The 25,655-nt window shown below is 41.6% G+C and overlaps 1 protein-coding gene across 1 annotated transcript in view; it reads right to left on the bottom strand.

The window, feature by feature from the left end:
• The window catches only part of LOC138725126 (IQ motif and SEC7 domain-containing protein 3-like), a 180,083-nt gene that overhangs the window by 84,941 nt on the left and 69,487 nt on the right, over window positions 1-25,655 (bottom strand). The window contains exon 2 of the mRNA XM_069865713.1: window positions 20,173-20,202. Within this exon, the coding sequence (XP_069721814.1) occupies window positions 20,173-20,202 (30 nt within the window). The remainder of the gene's footprint in view (window positions 1-20,172; window positions 20,203-25,655) is intronic.

Below are 25,655 nucleotides of genomic sequence, written 5' to 3'. Positions count from 1 at the left end.
GTAGCTGCAAGACCACAGGAAATCCAAAGCCCTGGATCTCTAGTTTGGAGTCCTGTTGGGAACTCACAGGGTTAATATTGCTGCCTTTGTACCTTTGGAGTCTTCCAGTACACGTCTGGTTCTATATCCTGAGCTTTAGAAGCGCACTTTTCCTCATTATGCCAAATAATACTTCTTCCCATCTTTTCCTTCCTGGTTGTTTTACCTCAAGGTGGTGTGAGTTATTTTGAATCAAAGACCTGGCCATGTGAATCACCCCTACAACCCCTTTTACACAGGGATTTGCAGGCAATTGCTACCCCATTACTGGTATTCCAAGTTCTTCCCTAAGCTTTTTGCAGCAATATATACAAAGGATATTAATTTGTTTGGGGTTTGTTGTTTTTTTTTCTCTTGTTGAGCTTGTGGTTGGGGTTTTTTTGTTTGTTTTCTTGTTGGTTTTTGGTGCTTAGTTTCTTTTCAATTTCTGCAACTTCTTAAAATAAACATTTCCTCTCCAGGAAAACAAAGCTGTTAAAAGCATCCCAAATATTTGGTGTATTGGCATATAAGTTGTTCCACTGTCATAGAGTATTTTTAAATATTTGCTTTATGGTTTCAGTCAGTTTTTCTCTGGACTCACAATAAGCACATTTAGAAAGGCTCGCATACAAGCCTTTCAGGCAAAGTGAACAAAGTCCAAGAGCAAAGCCACTGGTTATAAAAGAAAGTAATGAATGAAGTGGTACAACAGCACTTCAAAGAAACAGTCTGAACTTAAAATTTATCTTAATCATTCAAACACTCCATCTTTCATTTCTTGGTCTTCCAAAAAGATAAATCCACACTACATCATCTTTCAAAATATGAGTTTTAATCTGTGTTTTTGCCAAGAGTCCATTTAAGAATCAGTTAAGTGCACATTAAGTTTTAATGCATTAAGCATTGTGCGTCAGCTCCATCTTCCACAAAGCAACTGAAGAGTAAGAGCTACAACTCAAATTTTTTAACTTTGAAAACTAATATCGAGTTCCCTGCAAAAATGAGCATAAAGGATAAGCTTATGTTCACTAATGAGACTTACTTACAGCTGCATGAAATTCATGCAGCTTTGACAAATCTACCTCTGCATCCTCCACCGCACCAGCAGGAGAGCCCCATTTGCTACTTCAATGATACAGGGGAACAGGAAGATGCTCAAGCCAGAGATCTGAACCACTCTTAGATAATTTATAGAAGGAAGAATGACTTTACTTAGAAAGAGCCCATGGAGATCAGTGCAGACAGCCCATTTGGTTGGCACTTTTATCTAAGAGGAAATTCCCTGATTATCATCTGTTACTGCTTGCTACTTTTAGAAGTAGGAAAAAACAAAAGCCTGGGTGTTACCTTGTGGTGGTCGGAACAGAAATCACCACTCTTGCAGGTTTGGTTAAGTGCACTTGCTTTTTCCACTCGCAACATTTAATTGGCAAATACTTTTCACTTGTAACGGGAACTGAGAACAGACAAGCTTTAGCAATCACAGCATCCTTTCTGAATAAAGAACCGGTAATTTATTTGTTTGCATAAAAGTCTTACTGTACCTTTCCATTCTTATTCTACTGTTAGTTATCTATTGCCTGATAACTTCCTACAGCCTTTCAGGGAGTGGATATCAATTTTGTCAGTAGCTAATTAAAAAAATAAGCTTTTATGATCCTCTTCTAATCCTAACCCTTTAGCATCGCCCCATTTTGGCTAAGAAGCAGCAGCAGGATCTTCGTCCTTGAAGTGATAATTAAAATGCTCATTACTGAACCACATTAAAAGACCTCCATAAAAGCTTCAGACTGGTAATGACTTAGGTCAGGCACGGATGGCGAAAGACGTACGATATCAACAGAGGAATGGAAGGCCAGCTGCTATTTGTAATTTTGGAGCAAGTTTGGAAGCATTTCCCTATTTATTTTCATAAATGAGAAAGTTGATGGTACCCAGCATTACATAATGGGGTGGGCCTGGGGGTTTGGTTTTTTTATGTTATAGTTTCAATGGTCTAATGTAATTTGGAAGGGGGGTCACTCTTGGCAAGGCATAAAATGAAGAATTACTCGCTGAGCGTGGCCCGAGAGCAGTGTTCAAGGCTCATTAGCACTAAAATGTAAATGCAACCATAGAAAATATACGCACTCAAGCACTGACATACAACAAGATGAAGGTTAGGAGAATAGTGCTGCACCTCTTACTGTAAGTCTGTCTGTTCAATATCCCACCAGATCCCCCTAAAAGGCAGCTACACTGCTTTAAGTGAGGAGTTATCCTTGAACTTCACCTCTGGCCCCTTCAGTTTTCCTTGCTTGGCATGCGCTCATGATGCCTTTACTTCAAATTAACTCAAATGAAAAGGAAAGGAAATATGTTAAGCCCCCAACCTTTTTACCTACACCATTCCACCAACAAATACATACATACACTAGCATCTACTATGGAGTTGAAACAGGAAATTAAAAGAGTATTCTTTTCACAGTGTGATTAAGATTCTTGGAGTAATATGTGTTTAAATGCCTTAAGCTCTCATAGAGATTTCCTGGAGTCCTTTAAATGCTTGAGTCATGACATATTGTTATAGAACAGGACTGTTCCTTACAGGCTACTTTGACTCTGCATTAATACACATACACATACATACACAAATTCGATTTATTTTATTCAGTTCAGTTTAAATCTTTTACACCCAGACCAACACAGTATTGTATGCTGTCTCAGAACATTTACATTATTGCAATGTTGTTCTAAAGGCTTTGGTCTTCAAGGAGTAGAAAACGTACATTCTATAAAAGAAAACCTAATGTTGTTGTGATGTACTTTAGGATTTTGAAGGAAAATTTGTAGAGAACCAGAACATAAGCCATGATTATGCAACCTCCTTAAAACGATGCAGCCGCACTACAGAGACAGAGTGCAGATCTTAAGAACACATAAGCCTTTCTGGTTTATGCTATCGATATAGCGCTGCTTTCTTCATATGGAAAATCAAGCTTCCACAAATTTGTACGCTGTTTCTTCCTAACAAGATTGCCGTTAGAGAAACAGATTTCAATGGCACATGTGGGACATTAATAATGCTTCGTCATTGCAAGGATTGTTTTACAAGAAAGAAGGCACATTTGCTGCCCTGCAGCACTGAGAAATGACTCATCTGCTGAAGCAGATCCCCTTTGCTCAGGCTTTATAGAAAGAGAACGGATTGGCATAAAATCCGGGCCTCACACAGGAAGGGCAAGAAGAGATAGAGTGATTCTGAACACGTTAGGGCTGGAGCTACATCTGAGACAGAATCAGCTGTTTAAATAATGGACTGAGCAAGGAGCAATTCCCTCCCTGTAGACCATTTTGTCATCACCATATGGCACGCAATCAGCCAGGACAGAGCCTCCTCAGAGGATCAGTCTTGCTCTGATAAAATCTTCTAGTCAGGACCTGGGCAAAGTGGCAGACACCAGAGGTTTTCATAGAAACACAACGGCAAATAAGAAAGCAGGTTATTACCTTTAGTCTTCCTTAAATCTCTCTCTACTTTTTTCTTTTACAATATAATCCAGCATAAATTCTGTACTCTGAGATTATCGCATCAGTTTAACCCCTTCAGACCCTCTCCAGCTTAATCATGAGCACGTCTGAGAGAAATTCCTCTAGCTCCACAGAACAAGGATTATAAAGCAATTTAGCCAAGTTGCGAAGCCAGAAATTACCAAAACGTTCAGTCACTTAGCCTTGACATTTTCCAATCCTCTTTGGATTCAGCCAAAACATTTAGGCAAACCATGCCTTGGCCTTCCAAACAGAATGCAAGAACAATGAAAAAAAAGCTGGCAACAGGTTCATGGATGACCCAGTCATATTTACAAAATCCATTGTGCAACGAAGAGGTTTGTTCAGCTTCCTCAATTTTCTTTTTAACTTCCAAAATCTTAGGGAGCTACAACAAAAGACCAAGTAGATAAAAACTGTTGGTTCATTTGGTAACTCTGTGTTTGGTCTGGGTAAGTCCTTTGCCATGTGAACTACCCAATGCCCCATGCCTTAGAGGAGAGCGACTACTTCCTAAGAAGGGCCAGAAAAACTAACAGAACAGGAGTCAACTCCTTCTTAAGAATCCAGATTTGGAAAAGTGATGTTTGCTTTGAGTTTCAAAGAAAGATCAACCTCAAAAATGCAGGCATAGAATAGTTTAGGTAGGCCTGTTGATGGTGTAATTTGAATAGCTTGGCAAGTTTCTCTTCAGCATCCCAAAGCAACACACATCGTATTTCTTTCCCCAGCAGCATGCGCGTTACTCGATGCTGACATCTTTTCCTAGATATTCTTTGTGTTTTTTTCCAAGGTCTGTATATAAGGCTGTTAAGCAGTTCAGATACCTGAATTCTGAAGGATGCTCTAGAAAACATCTCCTAAGGAACTTGATTACATTGGCTGTACATACACAATTATTTCAGACACGCAGCACATTTTAGTGCCACAGGATTACAAACAGCATAGGAGCTCATCATCACAGTAGACCCAGTTCTTGGAAGTCAAACACTCATTCACAATCGATAAAGTGCCTATCAAAGTTATGCTCAAATACCTCGCTAGTGTCACCTGGTAGCATTTAGTCCTCTGTAGCCGTGTTTGTGAAAAGCTTATTGTCATTTTTGCAGAGCCACACATAGGTCAGGACATTACTTACAGCAGTGCTTTTCAAAGCAGCTCACTTTAAAACAAAAGACAGAAGGAAAAGATAAGGAAAAAAAGAGCTGTGGTAACTCAGGCAAGTCAAGCTTATCTTAGCATTTTCTGAGCACATGCTACATGGCAATGTGGGAGCTGAAAGCCTCATCTTCATTGCAGAGTGGAAACCTTCCTCACTTTATGCATCAGAGCTGAGGGGGTTATTAGAAGGCTAGTGTTTCAAATAACTTCTTCCTGGGTTTTTGATATTGCTTAAGCACAAAGTGACATTTTTTTCCCCAAAACTGAATAATGTCATCTTAATTCATGCATACGATTGGTTTTACAGTATTTATACAGTTATTATTATACAGTTATTTATACAGTTATTATTATACAGTGGTTTTACAGATTGGTTTTACAGGTTTTTTTTCTAGAAAGGAAGAATCCAATTGATTTGAGTTCAAAGTTCATTTTAACTTGAGTGAGATGTTCCAGTCTTTATCACTTCTAATGTTTCAAAGATCAAGTTTCATCATATAATAAACAAAAGCACATGAAGAAACTGAATGACTGAGGATACCCAGAGAACGTTCTCTAACTTCACAACCCTTTACAACATAGTTCCTGAGTATAAAACTCAACACTTAAGCATCATACACAACACAGGTTAGAATGAAACTTGACTAAAACCAAGAGCAGGTCAGTTAATATTTATCTTCAAAAGCCTTATTCTATTTGTTGTACGGTAAGTGTATCTAGTATTTAGTGCAGCTCCATTAATTTTGGCTCCAACATTTATTACTGTATACAGATACTGGTTTCCTGCATTAAAATTCAGAGGAGAAATCTTATTCCCCTATAAAGTTAACTGTTATAAATAAATTACAGGAGTACCCAAAGTAACGTGTTTGATTTAATCAACAAGAAGTTAATGAGGCCAAATTGATAGCAGAAATTAGGCAAGACTAGCTGAAAGTATTTACAGATACGTTCAGCAGATAAGACCAGAATCAATATGGGATTTCAGCAAGTAAGGGCATGTGTTTTGGAGACAAATTAAAGTGCATTACTTTCTCCTCTTAACCTTAATGGAACACAGCTAACGATAGGGCAAAGTCAGAGAGGCATAAAAGGTCAAAGCTTTCAGTTAGTAATTTTTACTAAAGAAGTCACAGAAACCTTTACAGCCTTCACTATGCTTTAATAACAAGAAGTACGTATGAAAGGCTATCTTACTGCTTTTGTTCACCTTTGAAATGAAGGCAAAATCTACAGCTTCATTCACAAAAGAAGTTAGAACAGTTAAATATAATTTGAAATGATGTGACAACATTCTATTGCCACAACTATCAAATCTAGTCATAGATCTTATTCTCGCGCTCCTGCCCCTGTACGACATTGGTGGCCACAGCAACCTGAAGACAAACATTAGGAGACGGCAGTAAAGAAACAACTAATACAGCCACTGAACTCAAAGAACTCCTTGGCCTCTGCTTCCATATTGTAGAAAGTGAGGATGCCTACACTTATACTCCATCATTCATCCAAGTTCACTATCGGACGCTTCTCTAGAAGAGTTTTTGTCCATCAGCTCAGAAATCTGCCTTCAAGTGCATGCTACACGTACAGCAGACAAAAAAGGCCCTTTGTCCTCTCATGCAATTCCCATTCCTTAGGAAACTTGGTATTTGGAGGAAATCAAAGCTATGGTATTTTTCCCATGCTCTCTGTAGTTGCAGTAGGAAAGGAATTCTCCACTGATGCATGAGAAGTTCACTATATTTCTATTTTTTCCAATGTTTTCTTTGCACTGTAAAGGTTTGTGTCTATTGTTTTATTACTTAGACCACAGAAACTTTTGTCTTTTCTGCTCCTCACTGTAACGTGACCATAGAATTTCTCCTCTCCTTCCCCCCACGTTTCTTTATAGCTTATTTAAATTAAAAACCAAAAATCTCCCATCACTAACACTTGGCTAATTAGAATCCATTGACTACATAAAAATTTTCATTCACTGGGATCCTGATTTCAAACAGTACAAGAATATGCTCCTCCAAGAGAGATACAGACTTAAAACTGAGCTGAAACATTAAAGGCACAGTACTTAAGTCAACTACATTCCAAAATACCTTATATCCTGTTATGATGAGCATAATAGGTTGATATCATCAATGATATATACAAATGATGTTTTTTCCTTCTCTTTTCCAGTTAAGTCTTCAGCTCCTCTGTATAAGTACATTATAAGACATCTTTTCTTCACAGCTACTGCTTGACTTGAACTGGGAAACCTATGGCCAGTGGCACAGTTTGTTTATATGCCGGACAGCCACATGGATTCTCTTCCCTACTACTGGAAAATGCATATCTAGTAAGATCTCAAAAATCTCATGCCCAGCAACATCTCAGAAATATCTAATGCCAACTTAGCCCTCCTATATCCCAGGCAGAACACTCTCCCCTCACCGAGTGGGGAGCAGTCATGCAGCCAATCCTTTGAAGGCTCATCAAAGGATTAAAAAGGAAAATGAAAGTCACCAAAAACCCCTTCAAAAAGTAAACAAAGCAACCCCAAACACAAACTTGGGAATGGATGCCCTTGCCTTTTTACCCTACTGATTCCAAAAGGGACTGAGACAACACTGATGTTTCTTGGTCTGTTATTGCAATCTTGTACCGGGAGCCACACTGTTCTGTACATAGAGCAGAAAGAAAACCTCTAGCAAACAAAAATCAGACCCGATCTTGGTTAAAGCTTCCTTTCACTTTTAAAGCCAAATAACAGTGCAAAACTCTAAGTAGATTTTGGATTATTTTTTCACATTTTTATTAACTAACAGCAAGCTTTTCATTTATAGGAAATGCTGGAAATGCCCACTCTCTAACTTGTTTATCATAACAACAGTTTGCAACCCAGAAGGCAGCCCTGTCATACAGCTTTTGTTAGGACTGCAGTGGCTCACAACAAAGTGGACATTTAACCCTCTCTCCTTATTGTTCATTGCCCAGAGAAGCTGTGGCTGCCCCATCCCTGGGGGTGTTCAAGGCCAGGTTGGATGGGCCTTGGAGCCCCTGATCCAGTGGGAGGTGGCCCTGCCCATGGCAGGGAGAGAGCTGGATGGGCTTTGAGGTCCCTTCCAACCCAAACCATTCCACGTTTCTATGATTAACCAAGGCCCCTGTTTACTGCTTACAAAGGCTTGCAGTGATAGGTCAAGGGACAATGGGTATAAACTGGAGAGGGGCCAATTTAGACTGGACATACGGATGAATTTCTTCACGATGAGAGTGGGGAGGCCCTGGCCCAGGTTGCCCAGGGAAGCTGTGGCTGCCCCATCCCTGGAGGTGTTCAAGGCCAGGTTGGATGGAGCTTGGAGCAACCTGACCCAGTGGGAGGTGTCCCTGCCCATGGCAGAGGGTTGGAACCAGATGGGCTTTGATGTCCCCTCCAACCCAAGCTATTCTGTGATTCTAAGAAGACTACGAAGCCCACAGGAAGTATAAAGCATTCTACATTTCTTCTTCTTTATACTTATATTTGATGTCATAGATTTATCCAACTTTTAGTGTCAATTCTAATAGAAGAGAACAAAAGCAATTCAGAATTTACTGAGGCATGGCAAAGTCATGAAGGAAATTTATCTACACAAAAGAGAAATCCTGTGGCACTAGAAGCACTCAACTGACCAATTAAGTTGTTCACACATTGCTCATTAAGTGAACCTTATCTTACATAGTAACCAAGGGGCTTACTTCTGAACAAGAACTGGTCCTTCAAGAGCCGAGTATAAAGATCAGCTGCATAGAATTAATGTGAAGCCACTTACGAAGCTTTGTCTTTTCAAGACTGCAAATTCAACAACTGCCAGCCTGTCAAGAGAATTCTGTTGAGCACAATCAGCACTTACAAACTTACATAAATTACAGCTGTCTATTTCCAGTGGAAATAATTTTAGACAAAATGCTTGCATATGCTAGTGTATCCACCTGGATGGTTTCCGATTTTTAGCGAGACATGATGCTACTTTTCAGTAGAAAAGGTCAGAATCTTAGTAATTCAGAAGTCAAACTACTAGTATAATACATGACCTGAAGCAAAAAAAAGTCATTACACTGCAAAGACACACCTACCTGTGTTTACACAGCAAAAAAAAAGTTAGCCCTTTTCCCCTTAACTCACCTACCAGTACAATGCTATTTTATTTCCTTGCCATGTATTTCCTTGCGAGTCATTACGATACGCCTGAAGGTTCTTCAGTATGTTAAAAAAGCAATCCATAAAAAATAAAACAGTTAGTTAGTACGTTAAGCACAGAATCACAGACTCCTTGTGAAGTCATGTTAAAGAGGTTCTCTCGACCACCTTCCTCCTACTGCCTGGCACTGTTGTACAGTTCCACATTATACTTGGAGGCAAAAATATGATTCTGGGTTTACCACCCAAGAAGTAGAATTCAGTTTACTTCTATCTTGACTAAACTGTCTCAGAAAAGTGCCCTTCCAGTACCTACAGGGGCTCCAGGAAAGCTGGGGAGGGGCTCTGGATCAGAGAGGACAGGGACAGGACGAGGGGTTTTCAGCTGAAAGAGGGGAGACTGAGACGAGATCTTAGGGAGAAATGTTTTGTTGTGAGGGTGGGGAGGCCCTGGCCCAGGTTGCCCAGAGCAGTGGTGGCTGCCCCATCCCTGGAGGGGTTCAAGGCCAGGTTGGATGGGGCTTGGAGCCCCTGATGCAGGGGGAGGTGTCCCTGCCCATGGCAGGGGTGGGACTGGATGGGCTTTGAGGTCCCTTCCAGCCCAAGTTACTCCATGATTCATTCTGTGAAAAGCACTGTATTAATCTCATTTTCCTTCTTCCAACATGGAACATGTAAAAACAATGGATCATAAAAGAAATGCTTCTCACCGACATTGCCGATGTTATCTTCTGAATCTTTACTAGGTAATATTCTACATCTACTCTTGTAGGTGCTCAATGCTGAAATGTCACTCTGATCTGATATCAATACTGGACTCACAAGTGTTTTTTAAAATATATGAGTCATTCTGCTTGGCAAGTCAGGCACGCAATTTGAAACACTCAGACCAATTGTTGAGGTGTACACTCAACCTTCTTTGAAAATCAGAAAGTTTTAAAACATCTCACATGGTGTACTTAAAAAAAACCCAACTGAAAAAAACAAAAAACACACCAAACCCCAATTAAAGCATTCAGCGTCACCATGAAGTCTTGAAGGTCTAGTTGCAGTATAAAATCAATTTGTGTAATTCCCCTTCTCAATAATCAAGTGCCTGAAAAGCCACTACTGACACTGTCAAGTTATTTCATTACACTGAACAAAATTATGCTTGAGGAAAAAAACTTTCCTATGTTGAGTTCATTCTGTTCAAATGTTAGAATCACGGAATGTCCTGAGTTACAGGGGACCCTAAAGGATCATTGAGTCCAACTCCTGTCCCTGCACAGGACACCTCAACACTCACACCATGGGGCTGAGGGCGTTGGCCAAAGGCTTCTGGAATATTGTCAGGCTTGGGGCTGTGACTGCTTCCCTGGGAGCTGTCCCAGGGCTCCACCGCCCTCTGGGAGAAGAACCTTTTCCTAATGTCCAACCTAATCCTCCCCTGGCACATCTCCCTGCCATTCCCTCGGGTCCTGTCATTGGTCACCAGAGAGGAGAGATCACGTTAAAAAGAATATGAAGTTAAAAATTTATGAAAACTGTATTACAGAGCTCAAATAACGACTTCTTGTCAACTAAAGTGTATTTATGGCCACATTCTGCTCTCAACCACCATTCAGAGTCTCTGATAACACCAGCTCATTGTATACCATGAAGAGCACGGTAGAAAGCATAGGCCACAGAGTGGTTTCAAACACATTAGTACATTCAGAGCAGTGATGTGAAACTCTGGCTAATCTGGCTGCGTGAAGCAGTATCACCTTGTCTTCCAACCTGGCGAGTGTCTTGCAAATACCACCCAAATCTCCACTTGACTATTTCCCTCCACACAGAAACTTTTGACTTCCCTCAGAAAGCGAAAGGGAACGACGGCTGTCACTCATCTGTCCACATCACAGAATTTAAAGTGCTGTCCAGAGAAAGAGCAACATCTAAGAATATGATTCTGTTTGACACACAGTTGTTGCCTTCTTACCGCATCCTACAAACACAAGTCTTACTGAAGCACCACAGAAGAGCAAAAATTCCTATTCAATTATGAACCCACTGTGACGGTTGGGTTTTATGTTTGGCAGGGCTCAAAGACAATGGCATGAAGAAGAGAGGTATATGATAAAGTCTGTGTATCTGCAGCTGCTTTGCTTGTGGCAGCTTGGGGCACGCAGTGGTGGGTGGGTGGAGGTCTGGCCCAGGCTGAGCACCGGGGGCTGTGAGCTCGTGGCCTGTCATAGCCACGTGCTGTCCCCTGACCAGACCTTCTAAACTTCACCTGGGAGCAGATGAGATGGTCCCGATCAGACTGTCCAGCTCCACAGTGGGTGGGATGGCACCCGCAGCAGAGATGGTGTAAAAGGACACTGACCCTGCGGGGGCTGCCGCCCTTCTTCAGGACCAGCCCAGCCCCACCTCCCGTGAGACGGACCCAGGACATCACAGAAATCCAGTGGTGACTCTCGCTGTTGTCTCATGCACTCTCCCTCCCACCCTGTTCTTCTTCTTTCTTTTCATGCCCCTCTCTCCCTCTCTTCTAATGAACAGTTAAATGGTCGTGGGCAATACCTGGCCTTGTTTGTGCCTCAATTTCTCGGTATCTGAACCTGCTGTCCTGGCAGGTTAGCCTGTCCTGCCGACTGTGACATCCACCTGTTGTAAAATCTTTCCCACCCCACACATCACCTACCGCTCCACAACACACATTTCATTTTGCTATCCATTCCTTTCGATGCAGCTCTTCACCAGTGACAAAATGATGAATGGCGTTTAGTATGGAAAATTCAGAGAATTTCATGAGTTTTACTGTAATCTACCACCCTAACTATCAGTGAATCACATCCTTTTCACCAGCCTTTTGAATTTTTTCCCCCCTCCCAATTACAAATTAAGTTCTGAGTAGTCAAATGAGTACAAGACAACGCCGATGCTGCTAGGCATCCGAGAGAGCTCATTCAATAAACTGTCTGATTTATAAGTAGAAAGAAACTTAATCAATTAACAAGCCTACAGAGCCTCTTACAGACAATTTTTAAGGAACATTAGAGCTTAGCAAAATACAAGTGGAGATGGCAGGTTCCAGATATCCATAATTATGAGGAAACTTCTGATCACTTTGGATTCTACCGAATAATTATTGGTTTTGGTAAGCTTTGCTAATGCTTCATCTATTATTTCACAAAACGATTTATAAGGTATAACCCTAATGGAAAGTCAGGGGGAGGAGGGAGATAAATCCAGTCTGCTATTAAATCTTATAAATAAGCATGCATTCCTCTAGCAGTGAGAAAGGCAGAGCAGACATACTAGTTGCATACACAAGATTTCAGAAACAAGGCTAATTTCTTTTCATCAACTCCAAGAATATCTGGAGTTACAATTACAGTTGCTCATTAATAGAAGCTTAAACTAATTCTAAGATGTTAATGAGGTGTGTTTTACTAACGAGAGGATCTACTCAGAAAATATTACTCAGCTTTTAAGAATACTCATTAGCTAGCGCTTGCATGGCTAGAGTTCGCTGCTTTTATGTTATCTAAATAGATAGACCTAGAATATCTAGAATTTAACATTCTGTTATAATTCAATACCATCAAGTTCCCAGAGTGTGGTTCAAGTGCATATCTAAAATTAGGGATACAGCTTAAGTGATACAGCTGTGTCACTTAAGACACAGCTTAAGTGTCTTGTCTTTGGGCAAGACACCAAAATCAGGAAATCTGCTCACTGCTGTGTCACTGACCCTGTGGTTCAGGTTCCTCACCCTCATCCTTCTCTATCCATTACCATCTCAGCACACGGTTCTCCTGCCTGGACAGCAGTCCCGAGACTGGGGCCCTGATCACGGAAAAAAGCCAGCAATGCTGCGTTACCCTCTATTCACAACCATCTTTTCTTCAAGAAGGTTCTGTGGCAGATTTCCTTCCTTTGTTGCCTTGGATTGTGTGGTCAAATATCTGCTGTACTTAATCTAATAACTCATGGTCCACAGATGAAATATGAAGCGATGAATCCTGGAATAGTTTGGGTTGGAAAGGACCTCAAAGCTCATCCCGTTCCACCCCCTGCCATGGGCAGGGACACCTCCCACGGGATCAGGCTGCCCAAGGCCCATCCAGCCTGGCCTTGAACACCTCCAGGGATGGGGCAGCCACAGCTTCCCTGGACAGCCTGGGTCAGGGCATCACCACTATCTTAGTGAAGAAATTCTTCCTTATGTCCAGTCTAAATCTTCCCCTCTCCAGTTTATACCCATGGCCCCTTGACCTATCACTACAAGCCTTTGGGAACAGTCCCTCCCCTGCTTTCTTGTAGCCCCTTCAGGTAATGGAAGGTCATTATAAGGTCTCCTTGGAGCCTTCTCTTCTCCAGGCTGAGCAACCCCAACTCAGCAGCCTGTCCTCACAGCAGAGGTGCTCCAGCCCTCGGATCCTCTTTGTAGCCTCCTCTGGATCTGTTGCAACAGCTCCATCTCCTTCTTATGTTGAGGATTCCAACAAACCATTCTAAGAAGCATAGAGTTGTTTAGGTTAGAAAAGACCTCTAAGCTCATCCAGTCCAACCGCCAGCCCAACCCCACCATCTCTACTGAACAACATCCCAAAGTGCCATGAAATGGAATGAAAGCAGTTGTCACAAGAAAGTCCCTCAATTCCAAAGCATTCATTAATGTATATACACAGAGAGCCTGTGGTGTGTGGTAATAAGGGTGACTTGCTCTTGTTCAGGGATACAGCCAAGAACAAAGGGAGTGCTGATTTGAGCACTCTGTACGAAGACTTCTAACATCAATACCATCTCCTACTCCTGGTAAATCATATAAATTACAGCACACTCTTCATGTGATTCCAAGGTTCACAGGATGATAGACTTTTAATAAGAAATATGAATATGTACTCCCAAACTTCTTTCATTTTTTTTTTTTTAGTTTAGTCTCATTTATTCTGTAAAAGTAGATGTTTCGTACTGTTTTAGGAAAAATATCTGGGTTTTTTCAACATCACAAGCGTCCCTACTTAAGATGACAAAGAAACAGGTCTGACAAATTGATGACTGTATTACTGTTCTTTCATCCTCAAATTCAGATTAAAGCTTTGTAATTTTAAAGCTGTTGGCAACTCCACAGCCAGCTCAGCTACTAGGAGTTGTTTCCATATATTTTATTTCCGTTAGTAGCAATAAAACTAAATTAAATTAACATTTGGAAACTCATCATATTCCACTCTACTGTACAGAGACAGCCTGACATTTATGCAAAAATCCATCAGGGGAAGTTTTTTTGTTGTTTTTCGAACCAGTAACAAATGGTGATTTTGCATATTTTAAGCTCCAGTTACAAAACTGTAGAGAAGTCTTTATAGAATGATTAAAACCAGGCAGAAAAGGCCCTTTTTACTTGTAGTCACTGATTCACTTAGACTACAAAGCAATACACTTGAACTTGAAGAACAGTTTCACAAGCATCTCTGTCTTCAATTCCCCAAAACCTGTTGTTCACCAGTTAAAGGACAGGAGGTCGAGTCACAGTTAACGCAGATCTTACTGGGGTAAAACCAAACAAGAAAACCCCCAAAACTCTGCTTTCCACTAGCCAGTCTCCCTGGCTTAATTACTGAGCTTTGCCAAGGTCCTCCCACTCTCAACGCAGCACAGAATGAGGCTGATATTCTACAATGCTTTCCTGCTCCTAAGTAAATTACACAATTACTTTTTCACTTAATCTAATGGACATCTTTACAAGAAATTAGCCTTTTTCCATGACCCTCAACAGACGCAAAGCTTTCCATGTCCTCTTCTATTTAGATTCTGCAAAGAATTACAGACTGAGACACTGGCCAGGTTGGATGGGGCTTTAAGGACCCTGACCCAGTGGGAGGTGTCCCTGCCCATGGCAGGGGTGGAACTGGATGGGCTTTACGGTCCCTTCCAATCCAAGCCATTCTATGATCCTATGAGTCTATGTTTCCTGCATAGCTAGAACTTCAAGTGCCCTCTTTTTTCTTCCTCTTTTCTAACTAACATTCAGGCTCTCTCCTCTTTCTTCACATATTCCTTAAATCATGTGTGCATATAGCCTTGGCACGTCTCCATTCTCTCTCTCTGCTCATCAACCAAAGGATCAGCTGCAGTGGCAGCATTGCACCAGAAATACCATGGAGAGGTTGTGATCAGAAATTCATTTGAATTCAACTGCAGTTACTTCTCACCTATTCTACCAGCAGAAAAGCAGCAAAGGAATATCTAGGAGGATGGTTAATTAAATCTCAACATCTTTAAGCCATCCATACTACTATTAATCCTTTATAAGAATGAGAACAGGAAAAGAAGGAGATCCAGAATAGGGGCACTGTTTGTGGGTAGGACTTAAGAGGTTTGCTTCAAGTGTTCAGAGACGCTCACTGATCCTGACTCCTCTGTTGTACACTGCTTGACTCCTCTGTTCTGTTGCCTTGAGTTCATTAAGCAAAACAATCATAGCATTATAGAATCATTTATGTTGGAAAAGACCTCAAGCTCATCCAGTCCAACCATCAGCTCAACACCACCATACCTGCCAAATCATGTCCCAAAGCACCACCTCTACATGGTGTTTGAACCCCTCCAGGGATGGAGACTCCACCATCGTCCTGGGCAGTCTCTGCCAGGGCTTCGCCACTCTGTCAGTAGAGAAATTCTTCCTGATATTCAATCTAACCCTGCGTCGTGCAACTTGAGCCCATTTCCTTTCATCCCATCATTTGTTATGTTACTTGGGAGTGACAAGGTCCATACTAGAGGTAAGAGAAACATCCTGTAGTCACTAATCATTGAAAAATACTATTTTTGCAAACTTTGATTTGATAGATTCTGCTACAGATATACATTCTTATCCACAACTGTCAGGCCATACTACTAAATACTAAAATTGCATTTTCTACTGAAAACATGTGAATAAAGACAGCTAATTAAAAAGGGCTATCACACTGACAATTCCATACCTCACACTGTGTATACATTCATCACATCTGAGAACATAAAGTGTTCAAAGCAATTTATCAATTTTAATAGATTTAATACCTAGGCTTGAAAATTACATGGCATTCACCAAAAGGAAAGCAATCCAAGTTCATTATAGTACAATAGTATTATAAACAGAAAGAATTTCAAGGGATGATTTTTAATTATTTCAGTGTATTATCTAGAACGACATTGCTTTTACGAAACAACCTTGTTTCTGCATAGTGAGATTCAGTGTTCGCTGCGTTTCAGAACACTTCAAAACATCTTTGCGATAAGTTTTAATCTTTATGACAAGTTATAAAACTACCAAAACCAAATCCACCAACACAATAACTTTTGCAACGGAGCAACACAATAAAACTCTAGGGCATCACATGTATTGGACATTCCACTCCAGTATGAAAAAAAACCAGCTATTCCAGCGCAAGTGATGCAGTCAAGACACTGATTACACCCACTCAATGGCAAGAAACATCCAAACTCATCCCAAGCTTTCTCAGTCCCATGCACACATATATATAGGTGTGTTGAGTGTGCCCTGCCCAACCAAGCTCTAGAGTCCACAGCATTGGAATAACAAGGATCTTGAAGGACATAGATCTGTTGGAGTAAGTCCAGAGGAGGCCACAAAGATGATCTGAGGGCTGGAGAACCTCCTAGGTGAGGACAGGCTGAAAGAGTTGGGGTTGTTCAGTCTGGAGAAGTGTCCAGGGAGACCTTAGAGCAGACCCCAGTACTGAAAGGGGTTCTAGGAAAGCATCAGGCTCCTTGGGCAGCCTGATCTAGTGGAGGGTGTCCCTGCCTGTTGCAGGGGGGTTGGAACTGGATGATCTTTAAGGATCTTTCCAACCCAAACTATTCTATGATTCAATGAAAGCTGGGGGGGAGCTCTTGATCAGGGACTGCAGAGATAGGATGAGCGGGAACGGTTTGAAGATGAAACAAGGGAGATCAAGATGACATCTCAGGGAGAAATGTTTTGCTGTGAGGGTGGGGAGGCCCTGGAACAGGTTGCCCAGAGCAGTGGTGGCTCTCCCATCCCTGGAGGTGTTCAAGTCCAGGTTGGATGGGGCTTGGAGCAACCTGACCCAGTGGGAGGTGTCCCTGACCCAGTGGGAGGTGTCCCTGACCCAGTGGGAGGTGTCCCTGCCCGTGGCAGGGGTGGAACTGGATTGGCTTTGAGGTTCCTTACAACCCAAACCATTCCATGATTCTGTGATTCTATGACATCCCAACTTAGAGTTGGGGAGGAGAGGAAGAAATGACAGGAAGGAAACAAGCAAGGTATCCTCACAAGATATATATTTGCCTGCCCTTTTGAACGCTAATTCTTCTTTTTATTGCTCAGAAAAATCTTCTAAAGAGGCTCTCCAGAAAAACTAAAAAGTTTCATGGGGATGACAATGGTACAAAGTTTTGACAGGACACAAGGAAGGAAAAAGAAAAGGATGGATCCAGTTCAGAGTATACCTGCTCTGCCCATGTCACTCCAACATATCAGCTCGGAATCAAGCTGAATTCAAGAGACAGATCTGTTTCTCCCCATGTCTGCTAGAAACAAAGATCAAAGGTAATCCCTGCACTGGTTCATCTCATACCCATGAGCACTGAACATGAGAAAGATCTTGCTTCTCCAGAACAAGCCACTAAACTGTCACAGGGTACAGTTCTCTAGTGATGGAGAAATACATGCCAAGCTATCATCCATCCCATCACAAAACAATCTCTGGCAGAAAGGAGGTAAATAAAATACATGGTCGCACCTCTTTTTCTGTTTTCCAGAGCAGTCCTTTTGTTTTAAGCGCTAATGCTGGTGAGAGTCAAACACTACAATCCTAACCAGTACTTTTGCTAAGTAACTGCAAAGACGAGCCCTTAACTAACTTCACTCAATATGGTACCTGTCCATTTAATGCCCAGACAGTGCATTTTATTCCTGTCTTCTCACCTGCTTGTAGCTCCTTCCTAGACTTCATGAATCCAACAGAACAAGTTGGTAGAAGCTATCGGCACAGCACTGTCAGCATAATGATTGGCTGGTATTTGGCTGATATTTTTGTGAGCAGGAATGAGGATTTCTTCTCTTCAGTGTTTAAGCAGTATTCCCTAGGCTGACCTTAGAAGGTCATTTCAGATCATTACAGCCCATCTTCATTTGTGAGAAACAAAGGAAAACAGTATGAAGGAAATGAACCACAATGTAAAGACACAACATCAACATAGATAAGTGAGCTTTTGTTCAAGGAAAAGCAAAGCTGACCAGGATTTTATGCAGGCAGAAACTTAACAGCACATCCTCAGAAACATTTCACCTCTGCTCGTAAGAAACACAGTTGAACAGGGAGGATGAAAGAGCTGGACTGAAAGAGGAGGACTACGGCTCTGCCTTCTGCTTGAGCTGCCTGCTACTGCATTTATCTGTTAGCCTGATTTTAGGTTAACATAAAAGTCTGCAAGTGCCTTGGAGTAAGTCAAGTTCATGGTGAATAACAGAATTAATTCACTGAACAGCCTCAAAACAGAAGATTATATCAATGCTCCAAGATTCATGCTGATTGCCTGAAGGTTTCTGCAGCAAACACATGGTGTTGATTTTTACCACCACAACCCAGAAGCCTGCATACAGGAGAAATAAGCCGCACGCAGCATCACTAGTTCCTATAGAAGCACAAGTCTGAGCAGACCCCTCCTTTAAGGTGGAGAATTTATCTGGCAAGGCATAGAAGTATTTTTCCATTGGTCTTGCAGCCCACTCCCTCAGCCTGTCAGTCAAATAACCCCCCACATGAAATAATCCTTATTCATTAAGATGCATGCGAGGAGCAAGGGCTAGAGTTCTCCTAACATTTAGATTTTAGGCAGCACCAAACCAGATCTGAAGTAACTGGCTTTCAGCTGTACCTCTACACTACTTAAATACCTCAAAACACGGTTTCTAATGATGAACTCAGCTCAGATTGCATCAGCGACCCCCTAATATGAACCACCAAAAACTACAGGAGACTCAGCATGTCAAACCAATAATGTCTGTGGTAGGTTGAAATGTGACCTTAATTATAGTTCTGTAAATTCACATGTCAGTGGACTTACTTTTCATTTGCAATAGCTGACCGCCGTTAGTCCTTCCACAGCGTGCCAGCCCACTGGCAACCCTACTGGAAGTTAAACTCAACACCAAGGAAGAAAGCACAGGCATCTTACTCCCATCCCAACTTCAGCAGCTTGTGATCTTGTCCAGTTCACTTGCTGTCTATTAAAAATACGGCACCACCTTCCCCTGAGCAGCCTTGAACTCGGGTCAATACTGTAATCACTTTTGATTTCTGCTGTAAGAAAAATGCATTTCAGGGGATCTTTGATCACTCCCTACAGGCTCCTATTCTTCTGATATCGGATTGATTATTCTGCAGTTCACTGGTTTTGTGGACAGCCTGCACACCTGTGGGAAAAACTGGATTTTTAATTCTGCAAGTGAAAGGTCTGGCTTTTGTGTTTCTGGGGTTTTTTTTTAAGAAATAAAATACAATATGTTTAAATACAATGTTCTGGCAATTCCCAAAACAAGCTGTAGGGTGTTATGGTGAACCCACAGCTAACATTTTGGATCTTGTTATCATTGATCAATGGTCACATTCCTTGAGAATCAAGGCATCTGTTTAACTGTAATGGTCTAATGAACACAAACCACTTTCAGATTCAACTATGCAATTTTAAAGTGTCAGTCCTGTTTAGAGCCCTGTTACGAGTTCTAAAAGCTTGATTCAGCCACCTTTTCAAAAAGGTTGGTTTAAAAAGCTCCCCTCAAGGTAGAAAGTATAAAATACTAAATGAATAAGTGAAGTATGTGATAACTACATTAAATTCTTTAAATTAACTGAACCTTCCAGGTGCAAGATGAGTACTGCAGTAATGAGTCAATGAAGGGTCTCATCACCAAGTAAAAGAGGGGAGACTTAAGAAAGCCTGAACAAGTAACGGACTTCTCCCCAACACAGATGTTGCCCCCCTAATCTGGCTCCCAGCTTTGCCAATACAAATGAGCATTTATTATACATTTGACTAAAAACTAACCAGCAATATGTTTCTGCAATTATCAAAACTGAAACTGAGTCTCAAACCACACTGGAGATAAAAGCATCCAGGAAATGTCACGTTACCTATTACTGAACTTGTCCAAGGTAGAAGGTCCTTTAAAATACAAATGGCATGCTAAGTAGAACCAATAAACCCCAACATTTTTTAAAATATTAAAAGCCTAATAGTTAGGCTTTTTAAATGAAACATTTTCTGATAACCAAGACAGAAAGAATACAACATACACCTACCTGATGCTTCTTGAACTGTCACCTTCAGACCTGTAAAGTAATACACAAATAATTAGGAGATAGTTACTGTTGGCATTTAAACACCAGATAGTCTAAAAATAAAGATGGTAGACCTTCTTATTCATTCTCAGCGTTTTTATTTCAGTTCATTTTTGTACGGTTTTTGTAGAATCACAGAATAGTTTGGGTTGAAAAGTCCATCCAGTTGCACCCCCTGCCATGGGCAGGGACACCTCCCACTGGATCAGGGGCTCCAAGCCCCATCCAACCTGGCCTTGAACACCTCCAGGGATGGGGCAGCCACCACTGCCCTGGGCAACCTGGGCCAGGGCCTCACCACTCTCATAGTCAAGAAATTCCTCCTTATGTCTCATCTAAGTCTGTCCGTCTCCAGTTTATACCCATTGTCCCTCGTCCTGTTAATCCAAGCCTTTGTAACCAGTCCCTCCCCAGCTTTCCTTTAGCCCCTTCAGGTACTGGAAGGCCACTATAAGGTCTCCTCAGAGCCTTTTCTTCTCCAGGCTGAACAACCCCAGCTCTCTCAGCCTGTCCTCGTATGGGAGGTGCTCCAGGCCTTGGATGACCCTCCTTGTAGCCTTCTCTGGACTCGTTCCAACAGCTCCATCTCCTTCTTTTGTTGAGGATTCCAGAATTGGGCACAATCCTCCAGATGAGGTCTCACAAAAGAGGAACAGAGGGTCAGAATCCCCTCCTTTGCCCTGCTGGCCACGCTGCTTTTGATGCAGCCCAGGACACCCTTGGCCTTCTGGGCTGTGAGCACACGTTGCCAGCTGATGTCGAGCTTCTCATCAACCAGCACCCCAAGTCCTTCTCCTCAGGGCTGCTCTCAATCACATCATCCCCCAGCCTGTTTGAAACTGGGGATTGCCTCAACCCAGGTGTAGGACCTTTCACTTGGCCTTGTTGAACTTCATATATTTTCCTTACTAATGAGAAATTTAGAAAAAAAAGTACAAAACAGTCTATTTAATTTTAGAGTAAATCCATTACAAGTTAAAGAAACCAGTTACAGTTGAAGTCATTAGTTGCAATATTAAAACATACATTGACACTCTGAGTTCTCAATATAGACCTTCTGTAAATAAGCAGTAACAAAGATTTATGTTCCATATTTGCAAGTGAAAAGCACTGGTCTCTGACATTAATGCAGAAGCAGAGTATCTTGTACCATTTTTTCTAGCCTTTCTCACTCTTTAGATGAAAAGGTCACAGGCAAATACATTTAGCAACCTAACGCACAGGCTTTTGAGGAGCTATTCAAGGGGCTAAGGTCTGCAAAAAAAAGCAATTCCAAATATCCCACACTTGTATGAATTTTGTAGTTATGCAAAAATGAGAGATAAGGCATGCTAAGTTCCAGAAGCTCCTGAAGGGCATATTTTTCTCAATGTGAGATAATTTCACCAATCCAAACCAGAACAAAGCCTTTCCCCTCAATGTTTTTTTAAGTAAGGAAATTTAATTTAACGTCATTCACTCCAACAAGGTTTCCTTCTCCAAAAAGAAGCAGAAACCTAGTATTCATAGAATATCAGAATGGTTGAGGTTGGAAGAGACCTCTAAGCTCATCCAGTCCAACCATCATCACACCACCACCGTGCTGTCTAAACCACGTCCCAAAGTGCCACTGCCACACACTGTTTGAATCCCCGCGGGGATGGAGCCACCTCCACTGCCCTGGGCAGCTTCTGCCAAGGCTTCAACACTCCATCAGAAAAGAAATGTCTCCTGATCTCCAATCTAAGCCTCCACTGACACAACTTGAGGCCATTTCCTCTCATCCTCTCTCTTTGCTACTTGGGAGAAGAGCCCAGCACCCACCTCGCCACAACCTCCTCTCGGAGACCACAGAGAGCAATCAGGTCTCCTCTCAGCCTCCACTTCTCCAGACTGAACAACCCCAGTTCCCTCAACAACTCCTCATAAGACACGTGCTCCAGACCCTTTGCCAGCCTTTTTGCCCTCCTCTGGGTACCCCAAACAGAAGAAAACACACTATCATTTGCCCAGTTCTTTTCCTTCCTCACTCCAGAAAAATCCAGCTTCAGTGCCACAGAAATCTTAAATACACATGAGAGTCCACAAAAAAGCCCAGAATCAAACATGCAAAGCAAAGCAGCAGAGACTCCAGAGTAAAACAGGGCCTCTAAAACATCCTTTCTATGCCATTATCTTACCAGGGACCCAAATAAAAAGGTGATCAAGATGAACTTCCAAACTCTAACACTTAAGTGACAACAAGCTGGCACCAAAGTTGCTTCCTCAAAACCAAAGACAAGGGTATTTCTTTAGGAACTAAAGAATCTTCCCTGGATGACTGGAGGGGGAAGGAAATAACACCAATTGCCTAGCAGAATGTTTTCCATCTCTAAAACCAGCCTGTATATTATGCTAGACACAGTGGAAGAAGTTACAGCTAGAGATGTCTCCAAAGTCTAATGCTAGAAAGTAAACTACTAAAATCTAATTTTCAGAATCTATTGTAGCAATAGATACCAAAAAACCTGACATTTTTTTCCCCTTCATCGTTATATGCTCTAATGTCATGTTTATTTTCTTCAAGCTCAAAGAAGTCTGGGTGATTTTAAAAGCACAAGCTAAGAGGTAAGAAGGAAATATGAACTCGGTATCACATCCTATGAGACACACAGGCAGTGGGAAGCACGCTGGAAATCTGGACTGGGTCTAGGTTACAGAAAGGTGGCCAGGTATACCTATGAGTAGGCTTATCGATGTTCCTCACAGCCAACGTCAGAGAATACTTAAAACAGAAGCAAAATTAGCACAGTGGGAAATTCTGTGGCCCAGAGCAGATTGAATCAACTTCTGCCTGGCAAGAAAAACTCCATAAGTAGCTGTACTCACAATCTCTCAATCTAAACACCCAGCAGATATGAGGAAGTTCACTGTACAGCTTGACACTGTTCCAAATTAAAAAAACCCAAACACTTCTCTGAAATTGTTCTAACCATATTTTTACTTGAGGTGATGAAAAAACATCACTGCCCTTCATTTGTGAGAATTACAATTTTAATTAACAGTATCTTGCTTTATCATAAAAACTTAGGGCAGCATTTTGTCTACCCAAAGAACACTCTTGATCTTCATAAGGGCTGTTACTGACATCATTATCTGTTATCGCAAGATTTAGTTTATTCAATATTAAAAAGATTTTACAAAACAATATGGAATGTAAAATCAACCCCACAGATCCATACCTAGAAGGGCTCTAAAAGAAATATTGAAGAGAGACACTTTGTCAGTTCTTGTTAATGAAGATAGGATCCGATACCAAACGGCTTTTACTTTACTGTGTTACTTTACTTTATTCAGAACATTTTAACATATAAACACATGCAAGGCTCACAAGGGGTCTGCAATTCCATCCTGGCCCCCTGCCCAAACACTGCAAGCAGTCCAAAGTCCACCTTCATGCACACCTTTTAACACACAGAATATGATCCAGAAGAGAGGTGAGGAAAGGGTTGGCACGGGGCTAAATCCTACTGTCAGGTTGCAGCTTCAGGAATTCAAGCTAACACAGTGTTAGCTCACGAGGGTTTTTTCTGTGAGGGTGGGGAGGCCCTGGCCCAGGCTGCCCAGAGCAGGGGTGGCTGCCCCATCCCTGAAGGGGTTCAAGGCCAGGCTGGATGGGGCTTGGAGCCCCTGATCCAGTGGGAGGTGTCCCTGCTCACAGCAGGGAGGTTGGAACTGGATGATCTTTAAGGTCCCTTTCAACCCAAGCTATTCTATGATTCCCATTTCTTTAAGACTGCCTGGTCACTTTAAATGGTTAAGTTTTAGATACACACACGTATTCTGCTAGACAGACGGTAACTTCAAAGCAGCTTTTTCTACAAGATTACCTTATTTTTGAAAGTTACAGGAACACAAGGGAAGGAAGAGAATTGAATTCACCTATGCATCCCCATGAGTAATGAAAAAATTAATGAATAAAGTGTTTAACTGACACCTTCCCACACTCAGTTTTCAGCAAATTACCTCTTGCAGAACAGAAGCTTTACAATTGAAAAAGATGTTCTACGTAATTGCCTGTACTCTCAAGTTTTCAAATAGAGCTGAGAACTGGATTTTTAACACCTTCATTTTCTGCCTTTCCTCTTGACGAGAATAACAAAACCATTAGAATCATCTGAACAGGGAAAACGTCTTTGAGCACTTGAAGCGTTCTGAGGTCATGAGAAGCAGCAACCAGCTATTCTTGAACACCCTTCCATGAGCTCACCATCTTCTCACTAAAACTCAAGAAGTGTTTTAAGCAAGGTGTTCTAGGCAAGGGAAATGGCAAGGTGAAAACGCTGGGTCTCTGCAAGGTGCTTGTTGCTGAGGTCTGCCCAGTGCACCAAGGCTGGAACCAGCTGCTCTCCATGCTCATCGTCTTCCAATTCAGCACAGCTAACAATGGGTGAAGACTGACCACCATCCTTCTCTATTTTTAGGATCCTCAAAGGTAAAAAAGCCACTAAACTTTGCAACTGCTAAATTTGCATCCTCAAGTTTAAGATCTACTGGAGCAAATTCTTAAGAGTTATTCAAAGGTGGTCGATTTTACTCAGGGAATGAGTAATTGATTTGCAGGGCTGAATGAACACACTCCTGAAAAAAACTGCTATTGTAGTTTGAAATAAAGCATTAGATTTTATTTAAGTACTCTTTAAAACTAGGATTTCGGATCAATATTTAATGTTTTTGCTTATGCTCTAAGCATGTGCTGGGCTCTGGATTATCATTTTCCTTTTTGACTCAGAGAAATGATACCATCGCTGCTGAAACAAGGAGAAAGGTGAAAAATATCTGGCAATATATTGCATTATTTCTTTTAAGGTAGACCTTAAAGGAAGAAAAAGCTACAATATATAGCATATTCTCTATGCTACAGTAATTTATTTTAAATAGAATAGATATAAAAATGGAATGTAAGTTATCTCAGTGATGTGATAAGTGGTGTGGCTTTCTCCAAGATTTCTCCTCTCATCTCTGGCTGGTTTCCAATATTTCATTTTGAGCAGAACTAAATATTAAACCACACTCCCCACTGAAGTACAAGTTTGTCTTCTTCTGACCCCAGGAACTTCATTCTCAGTAGCAAATATGGCAAAATATTCCCTTTAAGATTGCTGTAGTCAAGAGAAGCAGAAATGGCTTCACTAGTAGCAGTATTTGCTGCAATTCCATTTCAAACAGAGGCCAGGAGGAACAGGTACAATCATAACAGTAACAACCCTTATCACTGTCTGCAGGAGCTTGTGGTGAGGTGGTCTCTTTTACTAAGAAACAAGGGATAGGATGAGAGGAAATGGCCTCAACTTGTGCCAGGGGAGGTTTAGATCGGAGAGTAGGAAAAATTATTTCACTGAAAGGGTTCTCAGGCACTGAAAGGGCTGCACAGGGCAGTGGTGGAGTCCCCATCCCTGGAGAGATTTAAGAGATGGGCACACAAG

This window comes from Phaenicophaeus curvirostris, chromosome 11 (assembly GCF_032191515.1).
Source record: "Phaenicophaeus curvirostris isolate KB17595 chromosome 11, BPBGC_Pcur_1.0, whole genome shotgun sequence".
Lineage (NCBI taxonomy): Eukaryota > Metazoa > Chordata > Aves > Cuculiformes > Cuculidae > Phaenicophaeus > Phaenicophaeus curvirostris.
The sequence above is the reverse complement of the archived record's forward strand: the minus strand, read 5'-3'. Positions and strand labels throughout refer to the sequence as shown.